Source organism: Lissotriton helveticus, chromosome 7 (genome assembly GCF_964261635.1).
Source record: "Lissotriton helveticus chromosome 7, aLisHel1.1, whole genome shotgun sequence".
Taxonomy (NCBI): Eukaryota; Metazoa; Chordata; class Amphibia; order Caudata; family Salamandridae; genus Lissotriton; species Lissotriton helveticus.
In genome coordinates this window covers 1267312352-1267333534 of record NC_136068.1, presented here as the reverse complement: position 1 = coordinate 1267333534, position 21183 = coordinate 1267312352, and the positions used below count along the sequence as shown (strand labels likewise).

Sequence of the window (21183 nt, the reverse complement as noted above, 5' to 3'; positions counted from 1 at the left end):
CTGTTTCTGGCCAGCCCGTGGGGTTGTAGGCCAGTATTTGTGAGCTTTCATTGTCAATAAAGGTTTTCAAAAAAAAAAAAAAAAAAAAAAAAAAAAAAGAAAGAAGGAATAGAAGGACCTTTGAAAGAGGGGCAGAAAGGGGATCCATAGCCTTTTCTGTGCACCATGCCACAAACTTATTCCACCTGCAGGCGTATACCGTCTTAGTGGAGGGACGCCTGGCTGCCAAGATTACATTGCAAACTTCGGGAGGCAGGTCAAAAGACGTCAACTGCCGCCGCTCAATCTCCATGCAAGGAGGTGGCGGGTGGACAGGTTTGGGTGGAGGACCGTCCCCTGTTGGTGCGACAGAAGATCCTCCCAAAGAGGCAGTCGGAAAGGGGGATCGATAGCCACGCTGAGTCCCTCGGGATACCATACTCTTCGAGCCCAGTCTGGCGCCACAAGAATGACTTGGGCCCGGTCGCACTTGATCTTCTTCAGCACTCTGGGTAGAAGTGGTATAGGCGGAAAGGCATATAGTAGACCGCAACTCTTTGGTGGCGAGTAGATCGAACCAAGGCTCTCCTCATTGCTGAAAGAGACGTTTCGCCATGCGAGTTCAGACGCCATTCGTGATCCATCATGCCCCGGGGGCTGAGTTCGTCTGTCCTGGCGTTCAGAGAACCTGCCAGGTGTTGAACCACCGGGAAATGCCCTGATGTTCCAGCCATGTCCAGAGGCGCAGAGCCTCCTGACATAGGGTCCACGACCCCACCCCGCCCTGTTTGTTGCAGTACCTCATAGCGGTGGTATTGTCTGTGAACACCTGTACTACTCTCCCTTTGTCAGAGGGAAGGAATGCCTTCAATGCAAGTCAGATTGCCCGAAGCTCCAGAAGGTTGATATGGAGACGGGACTCCGCCTGAGACCAGAGTCCTCTGATCTCTGCCTCTCACATGTGGCCACCCCATCCCAGAAAGAATGCGTCCGTCACAACTGTGTGTTCCGGTTAGGGAAGGGAGAGGGATCTGCCACTGACCCAATCGTGCTTCGTGAGCCCCCACTGCAATTGTCATGTAGTGCCCGCCGAGATCTAGACGTAATCGGACAGTTTGCCCTGACGCTGTGCCCACTGGAACTTCAGGTCCGACTGCAGAGCCCGTATATGCCATCTGGCATGATCCACTAGCAGGATGCAGGAGGCCATCAGGCCCAGTAGCCGGAGGGTCATCCTGACCTTAGCCCAGGATTGAGGCTGAAAGATTGGATTCCTTGCCTGAATATCCCGGACTCGCTGCTCGGGAGGATAAACCCGAAACTGCAAAGAGTCCAGAACCGCTCTGATGAAGAGGAGCTTCTGAAAGGGAATCAGGTGCGACTTTAGCACATTGATGGATAACCCCAGCAAAAGCAGGAGGTCGGCCGTAGTCTGGCGGTGGGAGACGACTGCCTGGGGCGAGCCTGCCTTCAACAACCAGTAGTCGAGATAGGGGGAAGACTGGAACCCTTGATCTGCGCAGATCAGCTGTGACCACCGCCATCCCTTTCGTGGACACCCGATGAGCGCTGGTAAGGCCGAAGCGGAACACGGTAAACTGAAAGTGCTCGTGGCCTACCGTGAACCGCAGGTAACGCTAGTGGGCCGGCAGGTCGGGGATTTGGAAATATGTGCCCTGCAAGTCCAACGCTACCATCCAGTCTCCAGGGTCGAGGGCAGACAGGACCTGAGCTAGTGTCAACATCTTGAACTTCTCCTTCCGGAGGAAGCGGTCGACGTTCCTGGGTCCAAGATAGGACGCAGGCCCTTGTCCTTCTTGGGGACAAGAAAGTAATAACAACCACTACCTACTTCTGGCCCAGGAATGCGCTTGATGGCCCCCTTGGCCAAGAGGGCTGTGACTTCCTGCTGAAGAAGTGCAAGATGGTCCCCTGACATGCGGTGGTATTGAGGTAGCATTGCTGGAAGGGTAGTCTTGAAGGGGAGGGAGTAGCCCCTTCGGACAATTTGCAGCACCCACTTGTCCAATGTGATGTTGCGCCAGTGGGGGAAGAGGATGGTGAATTCTGCCGCCCACTGGCGTTTGATGGGCCTGAGAGTTCAGACTAGGAAGGCTTAGCAGTGGATGCTGCGGGGGTGGAGGTGGAGGTGGACTGACCAGCCCGCTGGCCCACAGAACCGCCTCGGCGGTTCTCACGTCCGCGGGCGCACCGAGGATGTTGTTGCGCAGGCCTGTGGCACTGGAACAAACGTGTTGGGGTACCCCTTCCGTGGCCACAAAAGGAGCAAAAAGCAGAAGGCTGAGGAAGGCGAGTGGCCGACATGTCCAAGGACTTTTCAGTAGCCCATGAGTCCTTTAAGCGCTCCAACGCACTATCTGCCTTATTGCCGGAGAGGCGAATGCCATCAAAGGGCATGTCCATTAGAGTGTCCAGGACATCCCCTGAGAAGCCAGTTGCCCTCAGCCAGGCATGGCGCCGAAGCACCACCATCGTGGAAATGGCCCTGCCCAGCGAGTCGGCGGTATCAAGCCCACAATGAATGGTGAACTTAGCTGCATCTCTCCCAGCTGCTATAGCTTGGGAGAGTAGTGTCTGTGCCTCCCCTGGACAATTGGGCAGCACCTGCGCAACCGTATCCCACACAGAGTGGGAATAACAGCCCAACAGGCATGCGCTGTTCACCGACCGCAACTCTAAGCTGGCAGATGAAAACAGCTTCTTGCCAAGCTGCTCCAGCTTCTTGGATTCCCTATCTGGAACTGCGGAAGGAAACGCACTCTGGGAAGCAGAGGCCTGAACAAACAAGCTCTCAGGAGTGGAGTGTAGGGAGAGAAAGAGCGGTGTTGGGCCACGTTCCTGTCCACAGCCTGTGTTGGGCCTGGACCAAGTGCCCAAAAGAACGTCGAAGGCACATCATTAAAAAGGCAGCAAGGGTTCCAAAGAGGTTGATGCCGGCTGAAGCACTTCTGTCAGGAGGTTAGTCCTGATGGCCACTGTAGGGAGTTCGAGGTGGAGGGCCTCGCACCCCATACGCAACACTACTGCGTTACTGGCTCCCTCCTCCGTAGCCACGGTAGTAGGGGACAGCATGCCAAGTTCAGGTGAGGTGTCAATACCACTGGCATCCCCAAAATCCTCTGCCCAGTCCAGATCTTAATCACACTGTCCTCAGTCCCCTCCCCTTCCTCCGAAGTCTGTGAAACAGGCTGAAAATAAGGAGGACGGACATAGGGGTAAAAAGGCCCCTTCGGCACCGGCATTGGCGTCGAGCGACGCCGATCGGGTGCCATGTCCGGTTCAGGGATGAAACTGCGGCCGACGTCGGCAGTGGTGCCGGAGTAGGGATCGACACCGGTGAAGGTGTTATGAGGTCAACCGGTGTCGCCCCGGATCCGAGCACTGATCCAGGGGGGGTCCTGCGGCGCCAGGGCTGAAGTTGAAGGCGGTGAAGGAAGGGCAGGACCCTCAGTCAGGTCCTTGGGACCTGTAGGCGCACTGGCGGGGCCAGACGGCCCAAAGAGTCAGGCCATGGCAGCAAGAAACTCTTGCACCTGAGCAGGCGTCACCGCGGAGCCCATGAAGGGCAGGTAGGCCGACGGCGACATCACAGGCTCCGCCGGAGCCATAGGATGGCACCACCTGCACCCTAAGCAGCGTGGCGCGACAGGCGAGGGGAAGTCGAACAGCAACGATGATTCTTAGACTTCTTGGAATGGTTCGACTTACCTGACCCGGAGTGCGAAGACTTAGATCCATAGGAACGATGGTGACGACTCCACGACCGGTCCCTCGACCTCCCACGGGACCGAACCTTGAGCGGCGCAAAGCCGACTGCCGGACTTCTAGCAACTTTTGGGACCGCTCCCGCAAAGTCTTCAGCAACATGGCTCGGCAATTGGGGCACGACCTGAAGTTGTGGTCGCGCCCCAGGCAGTAGAGACACATGCGGTGTGGGTCCGTCACAGACATCATGCGGTGACAGTCCCACAGTTCTTAAAGCCGGCATCCCTAGGACACCAGGAGTCGATCGACTCGAAAGAATGGAGACAAAAGGCCTTGAAAAAACTCGGTCAAAAAGTGACTGGGGGTACTTACTTTTCCCGAATCTGCGCTTGCTGGGACGGAAAAAGAAAGAACGGACATCAGCGCGCTTGGGCGCATTTAAGTAGCTCCTGCGACGCCATCTCGGCCACAAAGCCAACGACGCACGCAGAGCCACACGACGACACCTACCGACCCACAGGGGTACTGCTGACAAAAACTTTCCGGATCCAGTTTGATGCCTGGGGGTAATTCTAAGGTAAGGAATCTATCACTACGTGATTCTTTCAGATAATCCATGTACTAGTGTGGAGGGCTATCAAGTTCTACACACCTTTGTAATGTATCAAACAGTTCATGCTAAATAGTTTTAAAAAAATATGCATTGGATACACTGATTTTAATTTCAAAGAGGAGCGAGCTATAGCTAATATAGTGCTTGTGTAAAAAATAAGAAAATTAGTTACTTACCTGTAACTTCAGTTATCCAGTATTGGTATCTTTTATAGATGATTCAAATGCTTGAATCATCCACGCCGTTGAGGTGGGAGTCTTGTCTCACAGTAAAAAATAAATAAATACATACATACATACATACATATATATTTATATATATATTTTACTCCTCCAAAAAATGAAAAGTCGATGCCGTGTCGTTTCAAATATCCTTTATTGTCAGCTATAAAGTGCTAGACGCGTTTCCCCTGCCCTGAACCTACCACCGCCCCTCCCAACCGCATATGCAGGAAAGCGGAAGCCGCGACCTAATACGAAGCAAGAAGCTGAAGGAAGTACTGACTGCAAACACCGTTGAGTCAGAGGACCAGAGGAGTGAGCAGACGGAGCTGAGGTAAGCGCTTGCCGCAAGCAGTATTGGGGAGAAAGGAGAAGGCAGTAAAAACATTGTACACACCGCGGGAATCTTAACTTTGTGGTGGCTGGCGGTTCGTTTCAAGCAGAATTACCAACACGCTGTTAACTTTGTCTACATGAGCATGGTTTTTCAGCTTGCTTGAAACAATGAATTATTTTCAGGCAAAGCCAATACTGCAGCTTAGCAACATTTGAATGAAGTAATGTGGTAAAAACTACGAGTATGTCTTCACTTTTAATTTTTTTGTAGTTCTGCACGTAATTGATGGAAACAACTTTATTCAAATTGTTAGTGAGCAAGACTGCTGGGCAGGCAAAACGCGTCTAGCACTTTACAGCTGACAATAAAGGATATTTAAAACGACACGGCGTCGACTTTCCATTTTTTGGAGGAGTGAGCATACGTGGGACCGTGCTTCGGAGGTCCTTTAACGTCGACGCGCCTTTCGATTTGGAGGTTGTGGGCTGTCGAAGCTAACGTGGAACCTATATACATACATATATATACATATATATATATATATATATATATATATATATATCACCAAATTGCCACCAGCTTTGAAGGGTCACTCGACGTCACTCGCACCAACTGGCCTGTTATTGATTCAATCAATCATAACACTTGTATAGCGCACTACTCACCCGGAAGGGTCTCAAGGCGCTTGGGGGAGGGGGTCCGTTACTGCTCGAACAGCCAGGTCTTGAGTTGTCTCCTGAAGGCGAGATTGTCTTGGGTCAGCCGAAGGTGGATGGGGAGGGAGTTCCATGTCTTGGCCGCCAGGTAGGAGAAGGATCTACCTCCGGCGGTGGCTCTTCGGATGCGTGGCACGGTGGCGAGGGCGAGGCTGGTAGATCGTAGCTGGCGGGTGGGCGTGTAGAATGTCAGGCGGTCGTTGAGGTACTTGGGGCCCAGGTCGTGGAGAGACTTGTGTGCGTGGGTGAGGAGCCTGAACGTGATTCTCTTGTTGACGGGGAGCCAGTGCAGGTCCCTCAGGTGGCCGGAGATGTGGCTGCGTCGGGGGGATGTCCAGCATGAGTCGGGCGGAGGCGTTCTGGATGCGTTGGAGTCTTTTCTGTAGCTTGGCTGTGGTTCCGGCGTAGAGGGTGTTTGCGTAGTCCAGTCGGCTGGTGACGAGTGCCTGGGTGACCGTCTTCCTGGTTTCGGTCGGGATCCATCGGAAGATCTTGCGAAGGGTGTGAAAGCATGATGAGGAGACGGCGTTGACTTGTCTGGTCATCGAGAGGGAGGAGTCCAGGATGAAGCCCAGGTTGCGCGTGTGGTCTGTAGGCTTGGGTGCGCTGCCCAGGGCGGGGGGCCACCAGGAGTCGTCCCAGGCGGAAGGGGATGGTCCCAGGATGAGGACTTCCGTCTTGTCCGAGTTCAGTTTCAGGCGGCTGTTCTTCATCCACTCGGCAACGTCTTTCATCCCTTCGTGTAGGCTGGCTCTGGCGGTGTTGGGGTCTCTGGTGAGGGAGAGGATCAGCTGGGTGTCGTCGGCGTAGGTGATGATGTTGAGGTTGTGTTGGCGTGCGATGGTTGCAAGAGGTCTCATGTAGACGTTGAAGAGGGTGGGGCCGAGTGATGATCCTTGCGGAACGCCGCAGATGACTTCTATGGGCTTGGTTAGAAACGGGGGGAGGCGGACTCTCTGTGTTCTTCCGGTGAGGAATGAGATGATCCACTCCAGTGCCTTCTCTTGGATGTCGATGTTGTTGAGTCGTTGAACTAGGGTGCGGTGGCAGACAGTGTCGAACGCTGCTGAGAGGTCCAGGAGGATGAGTGCCGCTGTTTCCCCGTTGTCGAGCAGGGCTCGGATGTAGTCGGTGGCTGCGATGAGGGCGGTCTCGGTGCTGTGGTTGGCTCTGAAACCGGACTGTGAGGGGTCGAGGGATCTGTTCGTCTCGAGGAAGGCGGCAAGCTGTCTTTTGACGATCTTCTCGATGACTTTGGCAGGAAAAGGGAGGAGCGAGATGGGGCGGAAGTTCTTGAGGTCGGTGGGGTCCGCTGTTGGTTTCTTCAGTAGGGCGCTGAGCTCGGCATGCTTCCAGCTCTCCGGGAAGGTGGCGGTGTTGAAGGAGGTGTTGATGATGTTCCGGAGTTGGGGTGCGATGGTGGAGTCGGCCTTGTTGAAGACGTGGTGGGGGCAGGGGTCGGTTGGAGATCCGGAGTGGATGGTGTTCATCGTGCGGGCTGTGTCTTCGGTGGCCACCGTGGTCCAGGTGCGGAGGGTGGCGGTGGGGGGCGTTGGTTCTACGGTTGGGTGCGTGGATGGTGCGCCGAAGCTGTTGTGGATGTCGGCGATCTTGCGGTGGAAGAACGAGGCGAGAGAGTTGCAGAGATCTTGTGAAGGAGAGATGTCGTTGTTGTCGGTGCTGGGGTTGGAGAACTCCTTGACGATGCTGAAGAGTTCCTTGCTGTCGTGGGCGTTGTTGTCCAGTCGTTCCTTCAGTGATTTCTTCTTGGTGGTGCGGATAAGCTGGTGGTGCTTGCGGGTGGAGTGTTTGAGGGCGGTCATGTTGTCAGTGGTCTGGTCGAGGAGCCAGGCTTTCTCGAGGGTGCGGCAGGTCTTCTTGGAGTCCTTGAGTTCGTCGGTGAACCAGGAGGTCTTCTTGCTTCTGGTTCGGCTGGGAGGGTTCTTCAGTGGTGCGAGGTCGTCGGCGCAGGCGGTCAGCCACTGCGTGAAGTTGCGGGCTGCTTCGTTGGGGTCCGTTGTGCTGGCGGGTGGGTTCTGGCTGAGGGAGGTGGTGAGCTGGTCGGCGGTGATCTTGCTCCAGCTCCTGTGAGGAACCTGTTGCGGGTGGTGGTGGGTCGTGGTTCTTCTGAAGCTGAAGTGGACGCAGCTGTGGTCAGTCCAATGGAGTCCGGTGGAGTGGCTGAAGGTGATGTGCTTGCTGGATGAGAAGACGGGATCCAGCGTGTGGCCGGCGTAGTGGGTGGGGGTGTTGACCAGTTGCTTGAGTCCGAGGTTGGCGAGGTTGTCCAGCAGGGCGGCGGTGTTGCGGTCCTTGTTGTTCTCCAGGTGGAAGTTGAGGTCCCCTAGGAGGATGTAGTCGGCAGAGGGGAGGGCGTGCGGGCTGATGAAGTCGGCGATGTCTTCGCTGAATTGGGTGCATGGTCCCGGGGGTCTGTAGATGAGGGTGCCTCTGAGCGTCGTCTTTGGGTCAGTGTGTATCTGGAAGTGGAGGGGCTCGGCGACGGAGAAGGTGTCGTCGGAGTCGGTCGTGATGCGGATGGTGTTCTTGTGGACGATGGCGATGCCTCTTCCGGTCTGGTTGACGCGGTACCTCCTGATGATCTTGTACCCGTCCGGGATGGCGACGGCGATGTCGGGGGCTGAGGAGACGTTCATCCAGGTTTCCGTGAGGAAGGCGATGTCTGGTGAAGTAGTGTCGAGGAGGTTCCAGAGTTCCACGGCGTGTCTGTGGACGGAGCGGGTGTTGAGCAGGATGCACTTCAGGTGGATGCTGCTGCTGTTTGGCTTGGCAGGTGCGGTGCAGGTTCGGAGGCAGGTGAACTTGCAGGATTTGCAGGTGAAGGGTCCGTGGATGCGTTTCGGGGTGGCCCGGCAGCAGGCGGGGTTCCGTCCGGCATTGAGTGCGTTGAGGGCGGCGGCGTCGTAGGTCAGTCGGGTCGTCTTGCATCGGCGGGGGCCAGGGGTCCTGGTGCTGGGCGCGGGCCAGGCGCGGACGGGCGCAGACGGGCTTGCCTTTGGCGCGCCTGCGGCGCACAATCGGCGCGCCAACGCTGCGCGTACGTGGGGGCGACATAAGAAGGAGCTGGGAGGGAGGAGCAGCTGGGTGGCGGGAGCGGGGCGGCGAATGGGCAGGAGGGGGGCTGAGCCGCAGGGAGGCAGCGGCGGGAAATGAGGGCAGAGGGCGGCTCAGCGGCGGCTGGGTCGCCCTGTGGAAAAAACGCTATGAGAGGAGAAAAAACGAAGAAAAACGAAGGCAGCAAAACGAAGGCAGCAAAGGGCACAGCTGATGGAGGCAGTAGCAGGGGTGTGTGGGGCCGACCTCGCCTGGTTACAGGCTCAGCGGTCGCTCCCTGCACCTCTGTGCTGTCTCCTTAAGAAGGAGCCGGGAGGGAGGAGCAGCTGGGTGGCGGGAGCGGGGCGGCGAATGGGCAGGAGGGGGGCGGGCCGCAGGGAGGCAGCGGCGGGAAAGGAGGGCAGAGGGCGGCTCAGCGGCGGCTGGGTCGCCCTGTGGAAAAAACGCTATGAGAGGAGAAAAAACGAAGAAAAACTAAGGCAGCAAAACGAAGGCAGCAAAAGTTATTGCTGCTCTCCCCATGTTCCACCATTATCTGTATATTTCCCCGACGCGTTTCGAGGCTTCCATGCCTTTTCCTCATGGGGATTAGTTGTACAAATGGCATCACAGACTCACTTTGCTTTTCTGCATCTTTTATTTCTACTTTCCCCCAGCAGAAGCTTGGCTCAGTGCAGTTTCATCAGGGTGCATCATGGGAAATGTAGTTGCTAAAAGTGAGTCAATACTTATTTCCTTTAGTAGGAGAACATAGTCATTAGAAAAACGAAGATAAGGTTCTTTAATTGTAAAGGCTTAAATTTCACGGACTCTCCTGGCAGAACTAAAAGCTAACAATAAAGCAACTTTCCAGGAAATGTATTTATGTTCAGCTCTGTGAATCAGCTCGAAGAGATGTTTCATAAGTTGTGCCAGAACCAGATTACATCTCCTTTCCTGAGGAAGAGCTTGTACAGGAGGGTATACTCTGAAAAGTCCATTCATAATTTGTTTTACCAATCAACTTGAACAAAGAGATTAACCTCCAGAGGATCGCCTGTAAGTAGAGATGGCGGCCAGACGTAACTTAATAGATATAAACATAAGGCTGGATTTAGCGATGAAGTGCAGACAAGGCAACATTTTATCTGGAGAAGACTCAAGTGGGTGCACATTGTTACGAAGGCACCATAAACAGAACCGTTTCCTTTTGAGAGTACAAGTCTTAATCGTGGATGGCGACCTTGCTTTAGCAAGTATGTCTCTACAGTCCTGTAGCAGATCTAACTCCCTAAACTCAGCGAGTTCAGTAACCACGCATGTAGCTGCAGCGGGGCTGGATGTGGGTGGAGAATCTGGCCCCTGCTCAATGTAATAGTGTTGGTGATACTGGAAGGCGAAGAGGTCTGCATCCAGAGAGCAGGAGAAGCTCTGTGAACCAGTGTGGACGCGGCCTACGAGGAGCAAAAAGAATGATTAGGCATGGCTTTCTTTTCAACTTCATCAGAAGTCTTGGAATTAACAGAAATGGGGGAAACGCATAGGCTAAGATCCCTGTCCACCTCATCATAAAGGCGTTTCCCCATTAACCTTTTTCTTGCTCCCAGCTGGCAAAGAAGTTACACTTCTGATTCATCTTGGAAGCAAAGAGATCCGAGTTGGGCTTTCCCCACATCTGGAAAATGGACTCAAGAACCTTCTGATCCAGCTTGTGGCAGGAGTTGGAAGTTCTGCTCAAGGTATCCGCCAGACTGTTCTTCACTCCTGGTAGGTGTTTCACTTTGATAGAGATGTGGGGAGAGGGAAGCCACTTCCATATTTCCTGTGCTTCCTATGACAGGATGAGGGAGCGAGTTCCTCCTGATTTGTTCAGATAATGCATGCATGTGGTATTGTCTGTACTTATAAGAACAGAGGATCCTAGAATCCTTGGGAGGAAAGCTTGTAAGGCAAGAGAAATGGCTCGAAGCTCCAGATCATTTATGTGCATGTTTAAAAAGCGTTTTGGACCACTTGCCCCTTATCCGGAAGTCTTGAAGATGAGCACCCCTTCCTTCTAGAGAAGCATCTGTAGTGAGGACGAAATCCGGTGTCCGAGAAAGGAAAGTTATCCCTTTTGAGAGATTGGTGGAGCACTACCACCAAAGCTGACTGCATGGCTGGAGTTATTCGTACCAGGTTGTCGAAAGATCCGGTCCCCGTGAAGCCATTGCTTTTCTAGTTCCTCTTGTACTGGTCTCATTCTAAGACAAGAGCAAGGCACCATTAGAATTGCCGAGGACATCATGCCCAGTAGAGATTTTATCATTCTCACAAAAGCGAACTTTCTTCCTCTTAACTTTGTTGCCAGAGAAATGAGATGTGTTTGCCTTTCAGTGGTTAAGAATGCCTTGTCGTGGATAGTGTCTAAGACTGCGCCGAGAAAAAGCATCTTCTGAGATGGATGTAGAACTGATTTCTGAAGATTGAGAGTTGGCCCCAGGGAAAGAAACATTTAAAGGCAAATTGAAGTTGCTCTTGAAGCTTGACAAAAAGACAATGCCTTCACTAACCAGTTGTCTAGGTAAGGGAAAAGCTGCAGTTCCTTCAGCCTGAGATGAGCAGCAACTGGTAAACACTCTTGATGCTGACCGCAGACCAAAAGGGAGAACTCTGAACTGAAAATGAGCACCTGCCACAGTGAAATAGAGAAACGTTCGATGTTTGGGATGAATAGGAAAGTGGATGTATGCATCCTGCAGATCTAGTGTGGTTATGAAATCGGCCTGATTGAGGAGCTGTAGTTTCTCCTGGAGAGTGACCATAGGGAAGGACTTTTTCTGTAGATATTTGTTTAATTCTCTTAGGTCTAGAATTGTCCTCCACTTTCCTGACTTTTTCTTTATCAGAAAGTAAAAGGAATAAAAACCTTTCCCCACCTGAGAGTTAGGCACTCTTTCTATAGCTCCTTTCCGAAGCATAACCGTGACTCCTTTTCTGAGAAGTTTGAGATGAGATGGGAGCTTCTTCAGAGGCAGATGAGGGGGTGGGATCTTTATGAATTCCAGGGTATGACCATACTTTACTATGTCTAGGACCCATTTGTCCGAAGTGATTTTTCTCCATTGGTCGAAATGTAAAGAAATATTCATGGCATTGAGGTGGAAGTGTGGCCGAATTGTTGCAGATGCTGGGGAGATTTCACTGCTTTCTAGCATTGTCTCTGGCCTGTGGGGGCTGCTTTCTTCTGTTTTGCTGTCTGGAGTAAGTGGCAGCAGCGGGCTATATACAACTGTTGTGGTTGATAACTATATCTATGCTGGTAAGACTGTGGCAGGAATTTCTGGTAGCTCCATCAAAAAAAGTATGACACTATGCCACAGGACCCTCGAAAAGGTGTCTCTCTATACTGGAGCATCCCGAAAGCTTAAGCTGTGACTGTGTCCTTAATTTCTTGTAAGGCGTTGTCAATGTGATTGCCAAACAGTGCGTCCCCATTGAATGGCAGGTCCAAGATTTTACTTTGCACCTCAGGACGAAAGGTGGCAGACTTGAGCCATCCTTGGCAGTGAAGAACTGCTGCTCCGGCTAGTTGCCGAAAGCCCAAGGAGGCCAAATCGATAGAGATCTATCCAAGCCTGCCTCTGCTAGGTTGTGTATTCCTTGTCTGGAGTTTTAGTGACAGGGGCCGGGGGATTCCAGGAGACATGGTGAGTCGGCACATGGCTGAATTGAGAAATCTGCATGCAGATGGGAGGGATGAGTTGCACCTGGGAACTAAATAGGGCTGTGCCTTCCCGCCACAATGCTGGCTTCACCTCCTGTGGTGCGTCTGATGTCCCTGCCTGCACTGTGAAAGGAAAGAAGGAATCAAGTAAACAGAGTGCTCCAGGACTGACCAGAACTGGTTTGGACTAGGCAAAGGCATCTCTACCTTCAGAGAACAAAGAGAAACTGTGTGTAAAAAGGGGGACCCAGACCCCAGAACTTTAGATCACTTTTGGGAAACAAGAAGAAACCTTTGCTGAGGAGAGGAACCAGAGAGAATGAGGAGAGACTATCCCTAAGCTGAAGTGCTGTTTGGGGGATTGGCCTGCAGTGGTTGCCTAATTGGCAAAGAGAGGAGAGAGGAACTTTGTGTGTACTTTCATCAACTTGTGAAAGATCTCCAAGGGCTTGAGATAGAGCTTGCCTCCTGCTGAAGTCTCAGGGACAACAGACTTCACCCACCAGCTCCCCAAGAGGTCTTTGGAAGTGCCTGCAGTTGTGTTGGGCTTTCTGAGGAACTGCGTGTCGCAAGGAGCTAGAAGAGCGACTCACGAAGAAGAAGAGCATCGCCGCCGCTGTCGTCGCATCGCCGGAGAAGAGGATCGACGTGGAATTAGACGCCGCCGCATTAACTGAGAAGCGTGTCGCCGCCACTGCAGCTGTTGCATTATCGCAGAAGCACCTCAAACAGCAGGAGAAGAGGATCGACGTCGCACCAGACGCCGCCGCATCACCGGGAAGCGCATCCCAGGGCCTGTCGCGGCTCAGAAGAATCGTTGCGTCACCGCATGGCCGTCGGGCGTGCACGCATTGTGTTGCATCAAGAAGAAGACACCATCTTTCTTTGCTCCGGATCTTAATCGCATTACGGCGCTGCTGGTCGCATCTCCACGGAAGCGCAGTAAGAAACAGACGCATCACCTCCCCTCGCAGAGAAGAACTGGCGCATCCCCTATGCATCAGTAGGGACACAACGCATCACCGTTCTTGCGTGTAAGGAACCGACGCATCACCTTCCCTGCAACACTTTCATTGTATAGCATTACGCATCCTAAGGTACATTGAAGTGTCGCATTTTACATCTTAAGAGAACTAAGCTATTTCTACCATTTTTGAAGTACAGTATTGTGGATTTTTGTTGTTTGTGGTCTTGTGTTGAACTTATATAAAGAATACAAATTTTTGTACTACGACTTGTGTGGTGTTCATCTGTAGTGTTGTCACTGGGTTACTGCATGTGATCACAAATGCTTTACACACTGCCTCTGAGACACGCCTGTCTGCTCATGCCTAGCTACCAAGGGGGTGAGCAGGGGTTATTTTAGGAGTGTACCCACTTACCCTGACTAGACGCAAGGGTCCCTATTTGTCAAAGGTACCTACCTCTGCCAACTAGAGACACCCAAATCTAACATCCACCTAGAATGCGAGCACTAAGACTATTTCACTAAAATACTTGTGAAGCCTTTAAAGAACATTAGAACTAAAATGCGCCAAGGCAGGGCACCAGGCCCAAACGGCATACCTTCAGCGGTATATGAGGGACAAGTCTCTAAATGGGCAACAAATATGGCACCACTATTTACGGAGTATAGATCAGTAAGGCACATTCCAGAGTCATGGACGGGTTCTCTTTTAGTCCCAATACATAAAAAAGGGACGCGATCGAACCCAGAAAACTATTGCATGATTGCCCTCTTAGATGTCAATGGGAAATGTTATGCTAACCTGCTTTTAAAAGAATTGACTGCCTGGGCTGAAGCACAAAATCTGATTCTGTTTACGCAAAAGGGCTCTAGCATAGAAAATAACTTGATCTGTGTGTCATACTTAATAGAAACAACAATGGACAAGAAAGGGAAAGTACTCTACCTAGCTTTTATCGATTTTCAAACAGCCTTCTATAGCGTGGACCGTTCGAGACTGTGGACGAAATAAAAAAACTGGGGCATTAACAACTCACTACTAAACGCGCTAGTGGCTATACTCTGAAACCTGGGTCAAAATTAGAGTGTCCGCCAACTGGTCAACAACCAAAAAAGATACAAACCAACAAGGGCCTAAAACAAGGCTGTATACTGCCCCCAATGCTTTTTAATTTGTATTTAGCCGACCTTCCTGATTTCCTGGCACAGGCTTGAGCATTCCCTCCCAAACTCGCCGGATCTAAAATCCAATGGTTGCAATACGCAGACGACACCATCCTGTTAGATCAAACTTGCTTGGCCTAGAGCGACTTCTGACTGCATTGTCGTCATACTGCAAAGCCAACAAATTGAAAATAAACACAACAAAAACAAAGACGATGATAATCTCCAGAAAAAAAAAAGAAAAGCGGTTTATGGCAATTCGTTGGTAGATCCATCAAGACAGTCTCAACTTATAAGTACCTTGGGGTATGGATCGACCATAAAAGAAGGCAGTCCACATCACAGCAATGCACGGGCTGGCACAATCCTAGGAGGTCGCCTTCTGCAGAGCAAGGAAATCTATGTGCTCACCTGACCTCACCCCTTTAATCCAAGTAATGGGGGCAAAATTCCTACCATCCATTTCCCATGGCGCTATTGTCTTTCAAGATCAGATGTCGTCGTGGCAGGATAGAGAACAATCTACCTGCTTCTGTAAAGTTCTTCTTTTGCCCTCTTCCACTTCACATGTGCAAATCCGTAAGGAATTCAACTTGACGTCTCAAAAGTTAATACTTAAAGCACAATTCATAGGATTCGGTCTAAAGGCCAAACAAGCACCGGAAAAATGATAAAAAAATTACATATGGCTAATGATAAATAAACCCGGGTCAACCTGGCACAATTATCTTTCTCACTCCGTGAAACACTGGAAGCCTGTGAAATATGGGCCGCCCCCATACCCACACCGGCGGCAGCAAAACTCTTAATAAAACAGGCTAAAATAATGTCAGAGGTCAATGATGCAAAAAGCTTAAAAAACCTTAAGCATGGAAGTTGGGCCTTAAAACTATAGAACAGTCCCTCATAAAGCCAATAATGAAGCACCAACTAATGAGGCCACAATTTGACTTGATCCCTCTATTGTCATACAAGTATGGGCAAGGCTACAAACAAATCTCATCCACACAGTGCCACGCCTGTGGGGCAGAAGAAGAAAATTTAACTCACACATTATGTATTTGCGAGATACTGTGCCCTTTAAGAACTTATTGGCTATGACCCATCTGGCGCATTTTAAACAAGCGGACATGCCAGGATGTCCTGGTGGAATGCTTGAAGGGTGACTCAGCACAGTTGTCGGCGCGCTTTTTGAAATTTCTGATGGCCGCAAAGGACATTTTGGCCTCTGAAAAATTCATAGAATCAAAGCTCATGCAACCATTATCAGTTTTAATTCTTTTCATTGTAAATGCTAAAAACTTTTAAAATTGAAGCTTGTGCGGTTTATTTTGTATCTCAGTATTTGTTATTGCAAAGAGTTTAATTAATTGTGCAAAAAAATTCTATTCTATTCTAGAACTAGAAACTGATGTTAAGAATATTTGTAAACACTTAACATTTTTTCAGGAGTTTGCACGGTGTCACTTCTGACAAACACAGCATCTACGGCATTGTGTCTGTGGGGAGGGGTATTTCTAAGTTGATATTATTTGCTTGTATAGATTCTTAAATCACTGAGAATGTCTTGATTTTTGTTTTTTAATTTAAACTTTATTCAAATGCATTTACAAAACAAAATACATATGTTGTACTTCGGAATCTACAGAGTGATCTACGGGACAAATAGACCCCATGTGATATTAGGGGAGAGGAAAATGTATGTGACTCAAGAGAACTGCTTAAGTTGGTGACTTTATATTTCAATATGTCTCTGTCTTATTATACAGAATTTGTGTATGAAGTTATTTAAGATTGTGTTATTAAAAGCTTTTTGATTACCAGAATGTCATTGCCTTATGATGCAAGGTGATCTCGCAAAATAAGTGTTGGTATTGGTAAAAATAGGAAAGTCACATATTCTTGAAAAAGGGACTGAAAAATGTTTTGATGAATTAGGCTGAACTAACTTAATAATATTTTAGAATTGACGTTGGGTTGTTTTGGAACTTTGTGGATGATCTAACACATGGAGCAGGACATCAACTGCAATAAGGAGATTGGCATATGGAATGTCCTTATTACAAACTGTCTTGCACTGCAAGACGGATCAATGTAACTGTGAATAGTCTGTAACAAAGCTGCCTCTATGGCAGCTAAGCTCTGTGAGACATGCTTTACAAATAAATATGCAACTGTACTGAAAAAGACATGTAGTATTCTGAATGGTTATAAAAGGTATAGCTAAAAAAAATGTCCTAGAAGAGCTAAATAACTTAAATTACCTAAATTAAACAATACAATTCGCTATAGGGAATCTGATTACAAGTGGCCCAAATCAGATGTGCCAATAATCTAACCTAATTAAATCGGAGACCGAGGTGTCCAGAATTTATCACGTGGGATAATTATCACCTATTCCGACTTTTTGGAAAATACCATGCAGATTTTATTCCCAACAGTACCAAAATCTACATATCCTGGTAAATAGATGGCCTTTTTTCTGCTGTTATATTCCAGCAGGTTGTACTTGCGGAAATTTAACGGAGGATGTGAACTTTATTGCACCTGGTAAATATCATGTATTGTTATGCATGGACGCCATTTGATGGCCACTTGTAATCAGGCCCTTAGTATTTCTTATATATATGATGGCTGACATTCCAGTTTGCTCTTTTTGTCTATATCATATCTGAGAATTACTGAGTTAAACTTCTCAACAGGGGCATCCCAAATGTGGATGTACCTTGGGCCCAAGAAATACATAAGATATTCTCTGTCAAGCCAAGTGGTGAGAATCATTTGATATGCCCCACGTGGCTGTGAGAGTACTGATATACACATTTCTGAACCAAACCAAAGTTTAAACAAAATTCTCCATGCGACTGACAACCAATTACATTTTCTATCAGTGGACAACATTCTATCATGTTTCTTGAGGTTGTTAGTCAGCCAAAAGGCAGCGTTATGAACAAGCAAAGTTCAGTAATCTTGAGAGACTTTGTTGAGTCCCCACTTTCCATAAACAGACTTAGGGTTAACTTACCATGTGACCTGCATTAGCGACATTGGTACAGCAGCTGCATAGATGGCCAGGTCACCATACAGGTAGATGATGATGCAAAAGTAAAACAAATTGATGCCCACTATAGAAAACAGGAAAAAACAATAAGTACAAGGAGTAAAAATTCTAACTGCTTCAAAAATACAAAGAAATGCACACCATGGCTCCTATTCTGCAAACCCAAATCTGAACTTTATTTTCTCTTCCCTTCTGGCATCTGCTGCACTAATCGCAACCACTTTGTGGAGCTGAAGCTATAGGTGGTGCAATTGTGGTTGTGAGTTAGCAAAATACCAACAGTGACAAAGCATGTGATACAGGCAACACAGCACTAGGCATAGTGCATCTAAACACCAAGGCCAAAGCAAGGAATGGGAGCGTACAACATGTCTGGGATAACAGAAAAGCCTTTCCGCAAGCATGATGAATTTAAATCTCTGGAATGTCTTCTGGAATGTGCTCTATAGGAGCTATTTAGCATGAGGAGCTCCCTTTGTCAAAGGAAAGGCAAGTAAACTGCAAAGGACTTGTACTCAAATAGCTCAGCACACAAAATGTGTGCTCCCTCTTACAGGCTAAGTGTGTGATGATCTAGTCAATCATTGTCAGGTAGTCCAACTACATCAACACTGTATCAAACTACGGTAGAGCTACTACCTCTGCTCAGAAGTATGGAATGTGATGTAATGCTCAGGAGCATGCATTTTAACATTCTTCCCACCTTGTGAGTGTTAAGTCTTAAGCTATGGTCTAACCTACTCATGCTTCTTGATTTTGTTTCTAATTTCCTCTTGCCTCCTTGAAGGAGTTCCATCAATACGGTTGAGTTTGCCTTCGTTTACTATAACCCTAAAATGTACCCGAATCACCCTATGACAATGTTCATTAACTGCCATAATGTTCCAAAGACTGGCATTAGAGCAGAAGAGACCAGGTGTATACAGGAAGCTATCCTGGTTAGGCGGTTTTAAATTCTGTTGCAAGCGTCTTCTAATTGTGAAATGATCTTCTCAAATAAGAGTACACACCCTTTCTTTCTCTATAAACGACCTACAGAACAAGATGTATTGTGTTAGTCTACTTTGGATTTGATTCAATACAGCAATTACTGAAATCTGCAATAGCGTACATATATGAGAAATGTGAGATACCGGTCTAATTATCTTCCATACACTGTGCTACGAAGCAGGAAGTCCATTTGTAAGCACTCAAAAATGTGTAAAATCAGAAAGCCAAAGCCATCTCATAATTTGATTAAGTTGAGATGTCTGAATCAGAAATTAGGTATTGTTTTTCAACATAAGTGTTTTGGAACAAAACCACATTCTGCCATAGATAAGATGACCAAATGTGTTCATATATGCACCCACATTGATTTACTATTGCACAATAATAATCTATTGTGTAGATCAATCCAAAATGTCACTATTTCTGCACATTTATTGAGAGAGCATAAATCTAGGATAGGATCAATTATATCTTTCTGAGAAAACAAAGTACAATCCTGTTATACAGAGACCTTGCCTTCCAGTTTGGAGTTATGTAGTCCTGAAAACCTGTCTGATGTTCATAAACAGAGTGACCCTTTCCTAGTGCTATGAAGCCAATCATGATCCATTTTAAAAGGCTAACAATATACATCTATTAGTGCCAACTTCTTAATCTAACCTATATGTTTTCTTTTACCCATAACCTTTGTTTAGTCTGTCTCATAGTGGTGGATCTGAAACTGCTTAAAGGAAGGTTTGAAGGGCAATACACACGTATGTGTCTGTGCTGTACAAAACGAACATCCTTTTCTTGCATAAGTGAGCCCCTTCCCCAGTTCCCTGTATAAAAGAAGCCTACCCGTGTGGTGGACTTGACACAGGACAGAAGGCTCAGCAGGAGTGTACGTGGGAAGAAGAGAGTCTAAAAACTAGAAAGAACAGTCACCATCAAGGTCAGCCTTAATACTGCTGCTGCTGCTACTACTACTACTGCATTCTTCCTTTCTACTACCCACAACCTGTTGTTAAATTCCACAGAAGGTTCTTGTAGACAGTGAAGAAGACAGAAGCACTGGACAGTTTCCTGAGTCTTTTTGGACACTACTGGCTGACATCCTATACTTCTAACTTTCCATTGACAGGAGATTGCCTAGATCAGTATCATCACTACTAATCCAATCATGCAGTGGCTGCAAAAAAGACAGAAAACACTGCAAGTGGTAATCAACAAGCATCCCGATGGCTAGATAAGCTTTGCTCCCGAGCTATGACATGGACTTTCTAATGCTAATGTGGCTGACCTGTGGCCTTTGCTTTCAAGCGTTTCGCCTCTGCCAGTTTTCTTGCTGCAGAGTCTTCGGCCATAGTGCACCACCCCAAGGGTCCAAAAGCCCTACTGGTCTCATATTCTACCGTAAGGCAAAAGAGTAGAGAAGGTCCCAAATAGCCCTCTGCACTGAAAGGCATGGTGGAATGGATTCTGCAATTTCCCACCCACAGAGGCCAGTCAGTCCCTCTGTAATTCAACTTCAATCACTTAATTTTCCTGAATCAAGCTCAGGAGCAATTTAAAAGTCGTTGCCAGGAATTTCAGCTCCAGTAGGTCTAAATAAAAATACATTAGCCGCTGGACTGATCGGCAATTGTATCGTGAAAGGGGTTTGGGCGGGTGCAGGGTGACAACCACTTTCATGAAGCCAGTCTCAATGGAGTCAAAACTGAAAGGTTAGACTTGGACTAGAAAGAGGAACATACAGAAGTAGAATTTAGAACCACCGAAAAAAGGATTGATACCAGTGAAGCCCAACCAGAAGCCAATAAACTGGTCGGAGCCAGAAGGGAAATCGCATGTCTTGAAATATGCCCACTATCACGTCATGCATGCACCATCCCTTGCATGGAGTAAAAACCTAGGAAACAATGAAATCAGACACTCTTGGGGTGTCCAAGGATCCTCAAGGGTTCACAACAATAACAATTTTCTCAATGGATCTCAATACTGACAAGAAGTAGTGGGATATAGAGTTGATTAAGCTTGGGGGTGAAAGAGAGGTCTCTCAAAGCTACTACTGTTTCCTCTCGTACTCTAAAGTGCGAGAGGAAACAGTGACACTCCTCCACACAATGACAAACCTAACATCAACTGAGTTGTTGACCAGAATTAGGGACCCTGTTAGCAAATGAAAACTCTACTGACAAAATCTTACAAACTGACAAGAATCATGAAAGTCAACACGGGCACCATCAAAAATGGGCAACAAATCAAATGGCACTCAAACAAAACCTAAGACAAAAGTAACATATCAACTTCTATTCAGAGAGTAAGCTGCATTGGTCATGTTAAACATGTCTACATTAGGGACTTCTCGCTATTACCCACAAAGCTGATTAATGTAGGCCTTTTTCTGGCACCACTGAACAAATCAGTCTTTACTCTTTACGCAATGCCACTCAAACCTATTTGACAAGAGAGGAAGATACAAGCAATTGTATGGGACAGAAGCCAAACAGTGAGTTGGACAGGAAGAACCAGTCAAAATCTGCAAAGTGCTCCAATAGAAACAAATAGACAGAACCCTCAAAGGATAGTGCTTTGAAATCCAAAGCAACAATTCTTCTGACTTTAGAGTCACCGAAATATGCTTCGTTGTTGGTAGAAAATGGAATA

General features: G+C 48.4%; 1 protein-coding gene across 1 annotated transcript in view; it reads right to left on the bottom strand.

Annotated features, from left to right (window-relative positions):
* Positions 1-21183, bottom strand: part of SLC38A12 (solute carrier family 38 member 12) — a 598547-nt gene that overhangs the window by 405197 nt on the left and 172167 nt on the right. The window contains exon 7 of the mRNA XM_078654475.1: positions 17509-17608. Coding sequence (XP_078510601.1) covers positions 17509-17608 — 100 coding nt within the window. The remainder of the gene's footprint in view (positions 1-17508; positions 17609-21183) is intronic.